The 11,299-nt window shown below is 47.4% G+C and overlaps 1 protein-coding gene and 1 long non-coding RNA gene across 6 annotated transcripts; both read right to left on the bottom strand.

The window, feature by feature from the left end:
• Positions 1-7: 7 nt before the first annotated feature.
• OLFML3 (olfactomedin like 3) lies at positions 8-2,865 on the bottom strand. 5 transcript variants are annotated; one of them, XM_034654137.1, is made up of 4 exons: positions 2,429-2,568; positions 2,183-2,271; positions 1,485-2,098; positions 8-1,153 (listed from the first exon to the last, which is right to left on the bottom strand). In XM_034654137.1, exons 3-4 carry the CDS (start codon positions 1,699-1,701, stop codon positions 333-335), a joined length of 1,038 nt encoding a protein of 345 aa, XP_034510028.1. In that variant the 5' UTR covers positions 1,702-2,098; positions 2,183-2,271; positions 2,429-2,568; the 3' UTR covers positions 8-332. The 5 variants fall into 5 exon arrangements, with proteins under 5 accessions (XP_034510028.1, XP_002918287.1, XP_034510027.1 ...); XM_002918241.4 differs by lacking the exon at positions 2,183-2,271 and having other exon boundaries at positions 1,485-1,770; positions 2,429-2,865; XM_034654136.1 differs by having other exon boundaries at positions 1,485-1,770; positions 1,957-2,571.
• A 6,482-nt stretch (positions 2,866-9,347) lies between these two features.
• On the bottom strand, positions 9,348-10,229 carry LOC117801036. Its single transcript, XR_004623394.1, has 2 exons — positions 9,965-10,229; positions 9,348-9,927 (listed from the first exon to the last, which is right to left on the bottom strand). It is a non-coding gene; the product is annotated as an uncharacterized LOC117801036 (long non-coding RNA).
• Between the last annotated feature and the right edge of the window lie 1,070 nt (positions 10,230-11,299).

The raw sequence follows: 11,299 nt of genomic DNA, 5'->3' as shown, positions 1-11,299 counted from the left end.
AACTGAGGCAATATTCTGTTGCGCATTTGCTGGGGTTGCCCCCATACAAGGGTCAGAGCACTGGGTCTGCGTGGTCTTTGGCCCAAAATTCATTGCCACGGGGCAGGAGGGGAGTGGACACTTAGGGTTGTCTCTCTTTCAGCTCCAAAAGGATCTCTCAAGATCTAAGGTCCCACAGGAACCGGAGGGGCTGTGAGAATCTGGCTTCCATTGGCTGCAGATACAGGCCCCGAACCACAACTTGCCCACATCTGGAGAACGAGGAGCGGGAAACGTCGTGGAGATAAAAAATGTGTAGAGGTGAGAGAGATTCACCAACCAGAGCTAGGTCCTCAGACTTCTTCCTCTTTCTTTCTCATCTCCAGCTTATAGACAATCTGGTAGCCGTCATCCCAGGCATAGAGCTGGCGCTCTCGGGGGTTATAGCGGAGGCTGGCATGGGCCCCATATCGGCGGGGGAAATACGGGAGTGCTGCCCTTTCAGGGGTCAGGGTGCCGCTGGCATCAAAGGAGCACTGGATGCGGGCGCGGCTGGCAGGGCGGGTGTTATAGACCACGTACAGGGTCCCGCAGATGACAAAGGCAGCCTCGGCATTCTCTCTGGGACACGGGGTGTCCCACTGCTGCTCGGTGTCCAGGGTCTGGGGGTCTAACTTGGCCAGACACAAGTGCCTGTCATCTTCCCGAGTGGCATAGACAGCCCAAAGGCCCTCCTCGTCAGCGGCCAGGTCGATGTACGTGTCTGCTGTCAGCCCGTACGGGGGGATCAAACCCTCCGCCGGGAATACTGAGCTGTCCACCACGGTCCGGTTTGCCAGGTGGAATTTGATGAGCTGCAAAGTGTTCTCCAGCTCACCGCCCCCTCCAGGTCCTCCAGGTGGCCTCCGGGCGTAATAAAGAAAGCCACCATACACCAGCTGCCCCGTGCCTACCCAGGGGAAGGGCACCCGGACCCGGGAAGCTTTCCGTGCGGCCATGGCGAGGGTGAAGTCCCGCAGCCTTGGGAAGATAAAGGCCGTGTCGTTCTGTGTCCCATCTAATACGTAGATCTTCTCTGTTGGCCCCATGGGATCCTTGGTCCATAGACCAGCTGGGCCACCGAACCGCTTCAGGATCTTCATGGATCTCACCTGAGAGATTGTGTAGCCACAGTCTGGTGGGGAGGGAGAAAAGCACAGGACAAGGCAATACGGGCAGGAGTTAGATGCCCGCTGCGGGAGCCCCCCCAGGGTGGGCCATCTGGAGGACAGTGGGCACATGCCAGCGGACGCCTCCACTCTTATGGAGGATAGGGAAAAGGGCGCACCACAGAGGCCTGGGTCCCCAGAAACGCTCGCAATGGACCTGTCATTATAGAGATTCCCCTAAAGCAGATTCCAGAAGATCGTGCCAAAGTGGGCTCTGGGACAAGGAGAAGATCAGGAAAAAACCAAGGCACGACACAGGTCCTGCGCGTGTCAGGGCTCTGCCTTCGGACCGCTTACCTGTCAGCATGTCGTACTTCTCATTTCTTCTGCCCTTGCCTTTGATCCCAGGGCCTCCGGTCACCTTGTCATCAACCTCCACACAGGGTAGAGCCGGGTTCTGGGTCTCCAGGTAGTCAACCTCCCGCTCCAGACGGTCTACTCTCCCCGAGATGGTGTCGGCCTCGGTTCTGAGGGCCTCGCGCTCCTTCTCGGCCACCTCCAGCAGCGGCAGCATCTTGTTCTTGAAGTCCCTCAGCTCAGCGGCATGCCGGCTACTTTGGTCCTGGCACTGGGCCAGCCGTTCCTGCCGGGAGGGGGGCCAGGAGAGGGGCTGAGGGTTACAACTCCCGGGCAGGGAGAGGCCCAAGCGGGGAGTGAGGAGCGGGAGAAAGCACGAACTCAGCCAGGCACCGACTCCCCTTCAACCCCCCCCCAAAGGAAACCAGATATTCAGAGACGCTAAATGTGCGAAAAGCCCGGCTCGGATCACCTAGGCCTCTACCCCCACTTCGTGTCCTCCGGGCCACCGGTGCGGCCTACGTGCGCGAAGGCCGTAAGGGGTCCTGCTCCACTGTACAGCTCTCCTCCTGGGAATGCCCAGATTTCCACTTGGGAAAGCCACAGACTTCAAACTGTTAGAAAGACAGAAAGCTGCGACTCCCTGCGAACTGGCAGCTGTCACAGAACCAGCAGCCCCTCCTGCGACGCTCTCCTACCATGCTAGCTCTCATGTCCGCCGGCCCCTTGTTCCACGCACTCTCGGCGTAAAACACGAAGGCCTGTTTGCTTTGGAATCGCTCTGTGGCTGTGGGGAGAGAGGAGGGCTTGCAGTTGTAAGGATGCTCTCATTAAAAGCGTCTTCTGTAGGTCCTCACAGAGCCCCGTCTCGGCATGTCCCCAGATCCCTGACACGCTGGGGGAATCAACAGATGTGCAGTCCAGAAGAGAAAGGAGTCACTCACCTCTAAGGCAGCGAGTCGGCGCTCCATGTACTCCACGAGGTGCTGCTGCTGTCCTTGAAGGGGTCGCAGCCATGACAAAAGGAACAAGGCGAGGAGAGGTGTGCGGGGCCCCATGGCAGCGGGAGAACCGGCCGGGAGTCTGGAGCGCGCGGTCCCGTGCCTTTTCCACTCAAGCCCGCCGCTTAGCTTGGGAGGCGGGGTGGGGGCGGTGCCTTCTCTCTTTCTGGATCTTGGGTCTCTCTCACTACTCTGGAATGCTTTCACAGTCTCTTTACAGCCCCCACCCCCTCCTTTCCGCCTGGATTGATCAAACACAGATGGCCCTATGGCAGAGCAGCCAGAAGCCTTAACCACCTCCCGCCTAGGCTGTGGGTTCCCCAGGAGAGGGGAAGGAGATGAAACCCCAGGGCAGAGGCCTTCTGGGCAGTCACCCAGAAAAAGGAGCTAGCAGCGGGAGGCAGAGGCCCCAGGGGACACTCGGCAAACTCTATTCCCGTTTGAGGAGAATGTACGCTTCCTTCCTTTCGCTGGGTTCTTAAGAAACATCCATCATCAATTTTTTCCTTTCCCAGCAATAATAGCATGAATTGTTTTCTGCCTTGTCCAGTGGAAGCTGGAAGCAGGGGAGATGAGGTTTGAGGGGAAGAGGTGGGAGAAAAGATCACAGTGGTCAAGTCTGTGCTACCTTCTTCTATAGCTCACTGGCGCCATCTTGTGATGAGCACCTGGTGTCATCTCAGGATTCACAGGGACACCAAGGCCTAGACCTAACGTCCTGTGGAAAATTTTCCACAAAGCAAGCCAAGCAGATTGAATTTACAGGGATTTTCATCATTAAAACACAGATTTCCCCACAGACTACCCAACTACTTAAGGGGTTATCCCAAACTCTCTCTGATTTAGCCTAAGGAAGAGAATATAATGTAGATTTAAAAACAATTAAAAAACCAAAAAAAAAAACAACTCAGATCATGGACAGGTTAAATTAATTCTTGATTTCCTGGAAGTGAGATTGACAGCAGAGCCTTTCTACTTGGCTTTCTCTTACCTGAACGCTTGTAGGTATCTTCTCTTACCCAAACTGGGGAACATTTAAGTCAGTTCACACTCATTTCATGTTCATTTATTTAGGGGAAAAAATCTGAAAAAGATATGTGTTGGAATCTAAATCACAATAAATGTGTTGTGACTTCCCTACCAATGGAGAGAAGAGCCTATTGATCATTTCTCTTGGTTATGGTCCAAAACGGCATCTTAATGTGTCTCATTTCTATATCCCAACCACAAGAGCAGAACCCCACACTGAATTAATGGCCACTGTATGCTGGATGTGGCCCGAAAAACATGTCAAAAGAAGCCAAACGAGTACAGCATTTACTCAGAGACCTGCAGTGATCAATCTAGACAAATCTAATCAGAGGGGCTCCTTCTCCAAAAGGACTATGCTCTAACAATGCGGCTTGAAAGGAGGGAAAAATAAGCGTCTTCCACACTGATTCTGATTTTCATTATGATACCTCAGATGGTTGCTGGAACATGCTAGGAAACAAAATTTAGTTAGCCTGGGTCAGAAGTTCTGCCTCTTTCAGAGGGCCAGGACCAGATGATCTTCAATTAGGGGCCGGACACTCGGTTCTTGGGAAGTGTTTTCTACCAACCCCAATTCATTTCCATCGTGGAGATTTGGATGAAAGACGGATTTGTCTCTTACCCATCACTGATGTTCAGATGCGATGTATTTAGCCACTCCCCAGATGCCATTTGTTGATCCCCTGTGCGCCCCTCTAACAGAAGTCAAAAACAGCCACATGAATCAGAAAATTTACCCATTTTATTGATGCATTGCAATTGCTCTACATTTTACCATATTATGTAGAAAATACTGAAAATACAAGCTACTTTGTAAAACCAAAGACAAACATTGAATCCAAAGATAAACTATGTTTTACACAATGGACCCTTTTCCCGTAGTTAGTATTAAATTTTAAATAACTATTTCTTTTGTTAAAATGATTATTTTACATACTCCCTAAATACATCTGCATTACAAACATAGCTCAATAATTCTCAGAAACTGTTTCTAGAGGCTTGTTGTAAAAGGAAGCGCACAACCAGAAAAGGGAGAAAGCAAAAAAAGTTTAAATCGCACACAATAACTAGCATATCAAATACATTTAATAAAGTTGGAATTCCATTGCAATATCAAGGATTCAAAGCAGAAATACTAACATTACATATAATGTACATATAATGTACTGCTACATGTAGTGAGATTATTTTTCAAGCTGAATCAAAACCACACATTATATAAAGTTTAGCAACAAACAACCACGTAGACATGCTGCACCATCCATCAGTTAAAAAAAAACAAAAACCAAAGACCAAAATAGGAAGCAGGCTTGGGCCATTCCTGTCACTGAGAGGCAATTTCATTTCCTATCCTAAAACAAACCAACCTAACCAGTGGGTTTTTGCATAATAATGCTGAATAAAACACACATTACTGTGCTTGCCTGGCCAAGGGCAGTCAAGCTGAGCCCCTCTAGTGGAGGACGATGGATGGCCAGAACTGTTTGAAAAGGAGTTCTTGTTCCTGGGGCTTGTATCTGAGCTGAGCACTGACAGCAGTATCCCCTCCTGGAGCTGTTAAAACTCTGGAGTGATCAAGTGTCCCGATGAGCCCAGAGTGGCTGTACTTAAACCTTCCCCACTTTCTCTCTCACCCTGAAAGGGAGAAGCTGGAAATGCAAGTTCTGAAAGGACGTAAAGCCTGAAGCTGGCCTGAGGTTAGGCCACTATGACCCGGGCCAGCCGCTCACTGGATTCGCAGGGCTTCCCCCATCCTGTCATGGCTGGCAATGTTAAGCCCCAGGGACAGAATCTATAGCCACATTGAGCATATACACATTAGCAGACACAGAGGATTTTTATCTTGGTAAATTTGAAATGCCAATTTGCAGACTAAGGCTGAAAATGTCTAAAATTCTTAAAGCCACACACTGCTAGTAAGGTGACTCAGGTAACAATACACACTCTTGGTATTGTCTTTTCCCCATGAAGTTAGTAAGACTCACATCTGAAGTGGAATCACTTAATTGGACAGGGGGGCAGGAGTGGAGTGTTTTGTATCTTTTTTTCCTGCATCTCATTTGTTACAAAAACAACAAATCTTATCCCTTGTAGAGGAAAGATAAGGAACAAAAAATGTTTCCACTAGAAATTAGGTCTGCCTTTGAACAAGAAAATCAAAATATGCTTGGCAAAAAAGGAAACACAAAGATCACACACGTTGACCAGAAAACTGCGTAACACCAGTGACGGAAACTATACAAATTGCTTGGGTATCTTCACCAATAGAGCGGTACAAACACAACTCAGGAGAATGACCACACACACACAAACACACACACACACAAAGAGAGAAAAGAAAAGCAAAAGCAGAAAACACCAGCATGTTCCTGGCAGGCTGTACTGACTATCTGCCCCATTGTGGAAGCCCTTACTCTTGACAATGAAGAAACTCCAAATACCTTGACAGCTCCTCGCTGTTCAACCCGGTACAGAGCCTGCTGACCAGGCTCCATGAAATCTCCCATCTCCACCCTGCACCTCCTTGACGCCATCTCTACAAAGAACCAGTCCTAGACTTAGCCCTCAAGTACATAATTTTCAATTCAGATGGAACACTTCTATATCTCAGAGTTAACCTTCTTCCCCCAAGTCTTTTATGGGCAGGAACATCGCCATCCCCAGTACCCTCCACTTGACCCAGATCCATGCAGGAGCTGAGAGTACAAGGACAATTTCACAGCCCCAAGAATATTCAAGTTGTTAAAAAGAAACCTCAAAAGCCCGATGACTCAACAGGCTTTGGTTCCTTTTTAATATTCTTCACCGGCTCAGAAACCTTTCTGTGAGTTCCCTGTCACCAGCGGCATCACAAAACTCTTCCTCATCGTATGGGGACATGGTAAGCAATACAACAGGCTCTTTGGTATAAACAGATCTGTTATGTTTTTTTCCAATAAGCACATATTTCACTAGGAATGTCAACTATTTGCAGGAAGGACTGCCACATGGGAAAAGAAAAAGAAAAATCTCATTCTAAAAGTGATTGCACATACTTTAAAGAAAAAGAAAACCACATATTTCATATTGGCTTGACTCCTCTCTCCTGCTTCCCAAATTCTCACAGAAGCAAGGTAGCAATGCACCGTGAGAGAGCCACATGGGGAAAATGCTTCTGTGAGAACTCAGCTGAGATTCCAGACTGGAAAGGGGTAGACGTGGTGGTTAAGGAGAAAAGCTGCTGTTTTTTATTCTTCAATGTCGGCAGGGAAACTGACAACAATGCAATTACACGACACAGCTACTAATCCTGTTCTGATAAATCCCAGTGAACAGCTTAGGGTCCACAAGGGCTTGCTGGTCCATCCTAAGGCAAGCTCACTGTAAACTCTATGAACCACTACATTATCGTATAAGGCACTACAATAAGGGAAGGAGGAGAAAGGGAAGAAGAGACACACACTGAACAACTCCTCACCAGACACACCTGTGCAAAACAATTCCAAGGGTCTCCTCTCCTTGCAGGCAATGCCCCTGCTCACTCAACACTACAGTAATATGCTCGAATATAATTGCAATTAGTTCACATACATTCCAACAAGTATCAGTTCATTTTGGTTTAAATACAATGGAGACATCCATTCCATCTCCGGGGTAACACTGGAGGATCAGATACACACTAAATACACAATTCAAGTGTAATCACTACACATTTGATTACAAATAACATTTTGGGTTAGCAGGAAAAATTGCTTGTTATATTTTTCTAATCAATATGTACATATTTAATTATGCAAAATATTAAAACACCACCATTACAAAACTTCTAAAATATTTTTAAATTCAGTAATAAATTTTTAAAATATTTTTTGCAATTCCTACATGCACTTATTGTATAAGTCTTAATAAGAGAGCATTCAATTTGCTGCTGGCATACAAAGGAAGCTACTTTAAAGTATAAAAGCTATACACAACGTTCTTATCTGGTTTCAGATCCTTTAGCTTTCTCCCTAAATAAATCACATAGAACAGAAGGGAGAGATGAGGCAAAGAGAGAGAGGTGTATTATTGAAAATTCATATTAATCTTTAGGCAAAGTTCACCAATGCCAACAACCTTCAGGCAAAGCTCATCGATACCAGTATCGCATAATACAGAGAGATTTTGCATATAAGAAGACAGCCACCACCATACAATAATAACCACCTTAATGGCTTTTCCAATAATAAAATTTAAGCTGAATCGGAGAGAGAAAGACTTAAAAAATAACTTAGGAAGAATGCACGGTACTTCATTTAAAAAGAATAATACCTAGTGCTTTCGCGGTAGGTATGGATTCTCTCACACTAAGTTACCAGCAAACGGTGAGCTGCCTTTTTAACATGACTTGACAGTACACACAGGAGCAACTGAGAGAATCCCAAGAGTAACACAGAGTTTTGCAAAAATAACAATTGCCCAGTAAGTATAACGTGACATGAAAACAAAACTAAAACACTGTAGTCTAATGTCCCATAAACAAAGGTAAAATTTTGAGAGGAGAAATGCCTGATAGTCAAATACAGACTTGTGTAAGCTGCTCTTAAAACAGGCAATTAAGTCTTGGTGTTTAAACAAGCAAAAAGTGATGATTTTTCTTTTCTCACTTGTTACCAGATTTCAAGTCCTTCTATCAGCATTTTTCCTCTGACCAGCAATTACAATAAAACAAAGTTAAATAAAGAGGGGCTTCACTTGGTTTTAAAAACATTTATAGAAATCAAGCCAGAGAGAAAATATTTTTCAAAGGGTAACTTCAGAATGATCTCTCTTCCTTGGTAACTGCAGAAGATGGGCATCTGAACTCTTCCAAATACCAAAAATGCTGTCACAAAAATAAAGAATTAAAAAATAGGGCAGACTTTGGGAGACTACAACAATGCAGTCAACACTAAGACAGGTTCCCCAGAGAAAAACCTTCTGCTTCAGTGGGCCCCTGCAGAACAAGTTGCTGGCTAAGGAGTTTCAAGAGGGGCTTAAGGGAGGAGCTCATCACAGCCTGCTGTTAAGAACTCAGGGCCAGGAACAGGCAGCCATGACCCCTCCTCCCTCTGCTCACCAACTACAAATAGGAATACTGGCTGATCTTGGTAGGACTCAGTGGGTATCCAGTGTAAATTGTTGAGCCTCGGGAAGACCCAATGTAGGACTGGGTGGCAAACTGGTGTTGGTACTGGGCAGGGGCCACACTGGCAGAAGTGAGAAGGCTGGGCCCAACACTGACAGGGACCTGGTGCACCAGAGTGCTCGGGTGGGTGGTATAGGCTGCAGCATGCCTTGAGGAGCCCTGGGGGGAGAAGAGATGAGCAATGGAGCTGGTGGAGCCCAAGGCAGCAGCAGAGGTGGGGGCAGCATACGTATACAGGTGAGGCTGGCTCGGCAGGTGAGCGGGGGCTGGGGCCAGGTGTGGGTGCCCCGTCGAGTGTAGTGGGCTGCCGTGCTGGAAGGCGTAGGGGGCCTGGGAGAGCGGGGCCACAAACGCCTGCTGCCTGCGGGGGGCAGGGTTGCTGCTTCTCTCCTGCGAGGTTGGAGCGGACGATGACTGCTGGTTCTAGAAGGAAGAAGAGAGTGAGGAACCTCGATGTCATTCCAGTTCGGGGCACCAAAGACCAAGTGGAGAGTTGAGGTTCTAACCCGTACTGTTCCTGGGCTTCCACAGCACAGAATCTCCCAGACTGGCAATGCTGTCAGAAGTCAGCCTCCATCCCTCCACCTCTTGGCAGAACAGATCCTAACCCAGCCCAAATAGCAGCAGTTTGCTCTTAAGTATGACAGAGGCAAGGGGGGAATCAAGAGTTCACAGGGCTACCCACTCCTGCAAGTTAGTAACTGTTGACTCAACTCACCCTATTCTGGTGCCAGGGAATTTGAATTTTTCCTAACCTTTCTTTCTTGCCATTGTTTTCTTTTGTTCTCCTCTAAGTTCTTCATATCCCTCTTGACTTGTGGAGCCTAAAACACATGCACTAACTCGAACTGACATTTGCACTTGCCATGTGCTTTCTTTCTCTCTCTCTGTCTCTCTCTCTCTCTCACACACACACACACACTCACTCACAGTTACACCCTTATATTTACACTTTCTTACTACTGGTAGACCTCATACAAGCACCAGAATTTTAGCTGAAGAAAGAGTGAATAGTGCCCCCTTTAAAAATAGAATAGTGTCCCTCCCCACCCCATCAGATCACACAGTGGCAGGGGGAGGGGGGATCTCAGACTCAAGCCAACACATAGGACTAGAACCAGTTGAAGTGGCCACAAAGCTTTGCACTGTCTCTCGCCTCACATAATCGGTGTGAGGCTAAGGTTATTTATGACCTGGGAGATGAAGGAAGAGGATCTGGTAGCAAAGCATGTGGTGGTACAGAAGTAGGCATGGACTAAAGCACCTAGGCTCTTTNCAGAAGTAGGCATGGACTAAAGCACCTAGGCTCTTTCCAAATACCAGACATTTCTCTCATCTTCTGGGACAGACTAGGGAGGTCTGATGGAAAACCTGGAACGTGCATCCTCAACACACAGAGGGAATAAAGGGACACAGCACATGCAGCTATGACGCAGGCCACAGAACACCAAACGGTCTGACACAAAAGGGGCTTCAATTGGCTTTATTCAGCAGTCCAGCCAGAAGCAGGGTTCTCCAGAGAGTGACAATAGGGAGGGCCCCAAACAGAAGGCAGCAGCCCCTAGCGCTTACCTGGCTAAGGTTGAGTGGCTGTGCTGCATTGGTCCCCCCGCGTGGAGCTCGGTACCCTGTGGGGGTGATACAGCATCCAGATGACTGCCCACTCACTGAGGCCACTGGCTTGGTCTTACTGCTCAGGAGACCTAAAAAAGGGTCAGACCGTAGTCAGGAGCAGCCTCGGCTAAACCTCAGATGGCATCATATTCATCAGTCCACGTCTGTGCCAGGTTTGCAGCAGTTAAGGTTTCATGTGTGTCTTATTTCCTCAATTGTATTTACACCACAGGAACAAAAACTGTATAACCCGTTTCTTTTCTGTCTTGCTACAAAGTTCCATAAAGGATCTTTGAAAGATTCACTTTAGTAAATCTTATCTAGGCTCCTGTAATGTTCAAGGCACTACTGGAAATACATACACCAGTGGGACACAGTCCTTACCCCCCAAGGGGCCTAGGGTTTTATGTAGGAAGGGGTTAAACAAGTATAGAAATGACAATGGGAAGCTGAATAAGATGCTGGTAATATTTAGGACATTTAGGCGTCAAAGGGGCTTTAACAGAAGGCATGATTAGATCTTGCTGGGCACTCACTATCTTCAAATTCTAAGAAAACAGATATAAGCAAGATCAATTTCAAATTTTGCTTCCTCTGTGGTCCCACTAGAAAAACGGAAACATTTATTCAATGATATGTGGAGTAGCCTAAATTCTTTGGACCCAACAGCGGACAGAGCTCCTGACGATGCTGTTCCGTAGCCTGGCATCAGGAAGTTCTGCCTTGTCTGCCAATGGGACAGCTGCCCACTTCTGAAGGGGAGAACCGCACTGAAGCTTAACATGATATCCTGAAATCAGAACCCTGTTCATGTCTCTGGCAGTAACACAATTCATAGTAAAACATTCATTTATGTAAGTACAGCACAGACAGCTATACTGACACCAAAAATTCATGCTCCCCTCCTTTGGTGCAGAGTTGCCACTGGAAAACAGCTGCCTAGACAAGGACTCCATTTCCTGGGCTCCCGAGCCTCTAGCTGGGGCCATGGGATTAGTTTGCACTGTTTCCAGGGCTCAAGA

Source organism: Ailuropoda melanoleuca, chromosome 2 (assembly GCF_002007445.2).
Source record: "Ailuropoda melanoleuca isolate Jingjing chromosome 2, ASM200744v2, whole genome shotgun sequence".
Taxonomy (NCBI): domain Eukaryota; kingdom Metazoa; phylum Chordata; class Mammalia; order Carnivora; family Ursidae; genus Ailuropoda; species Ailuropoda melanoleuca.
This window is presented reverse-complemented; position numbering and strand designations above follow the sequence as displayed.

What these genes read in the sequence shown, in the direction of transcription:
- OLFML3 (XM_002918241.4), bottom strand. Translation starts at nt 2,542, where the DNA reads ATGGGGCCCCGCACACCTCTCCTCGCCTTGTTCCTTTTGTCATGGCTG. An exon ending in GCCGACTCGCTGCCTTAGAG is followed by an intron (nt 1,771 to 2,428) that starts GTGAGTGACTCC and finishes CCCTCCCGGCAG; the next exon opens with GAACGGCTGGCCCAGTGCCA. An exon ending in GAAGTACGACATGCTGACAG is followed by an intron (nt 1,154 to 1,484) that starts GTAAGCGGTCCG and finishes CCTCCCCACCAG; the next exon opens with ACTGTGGCTACACAATCTCT.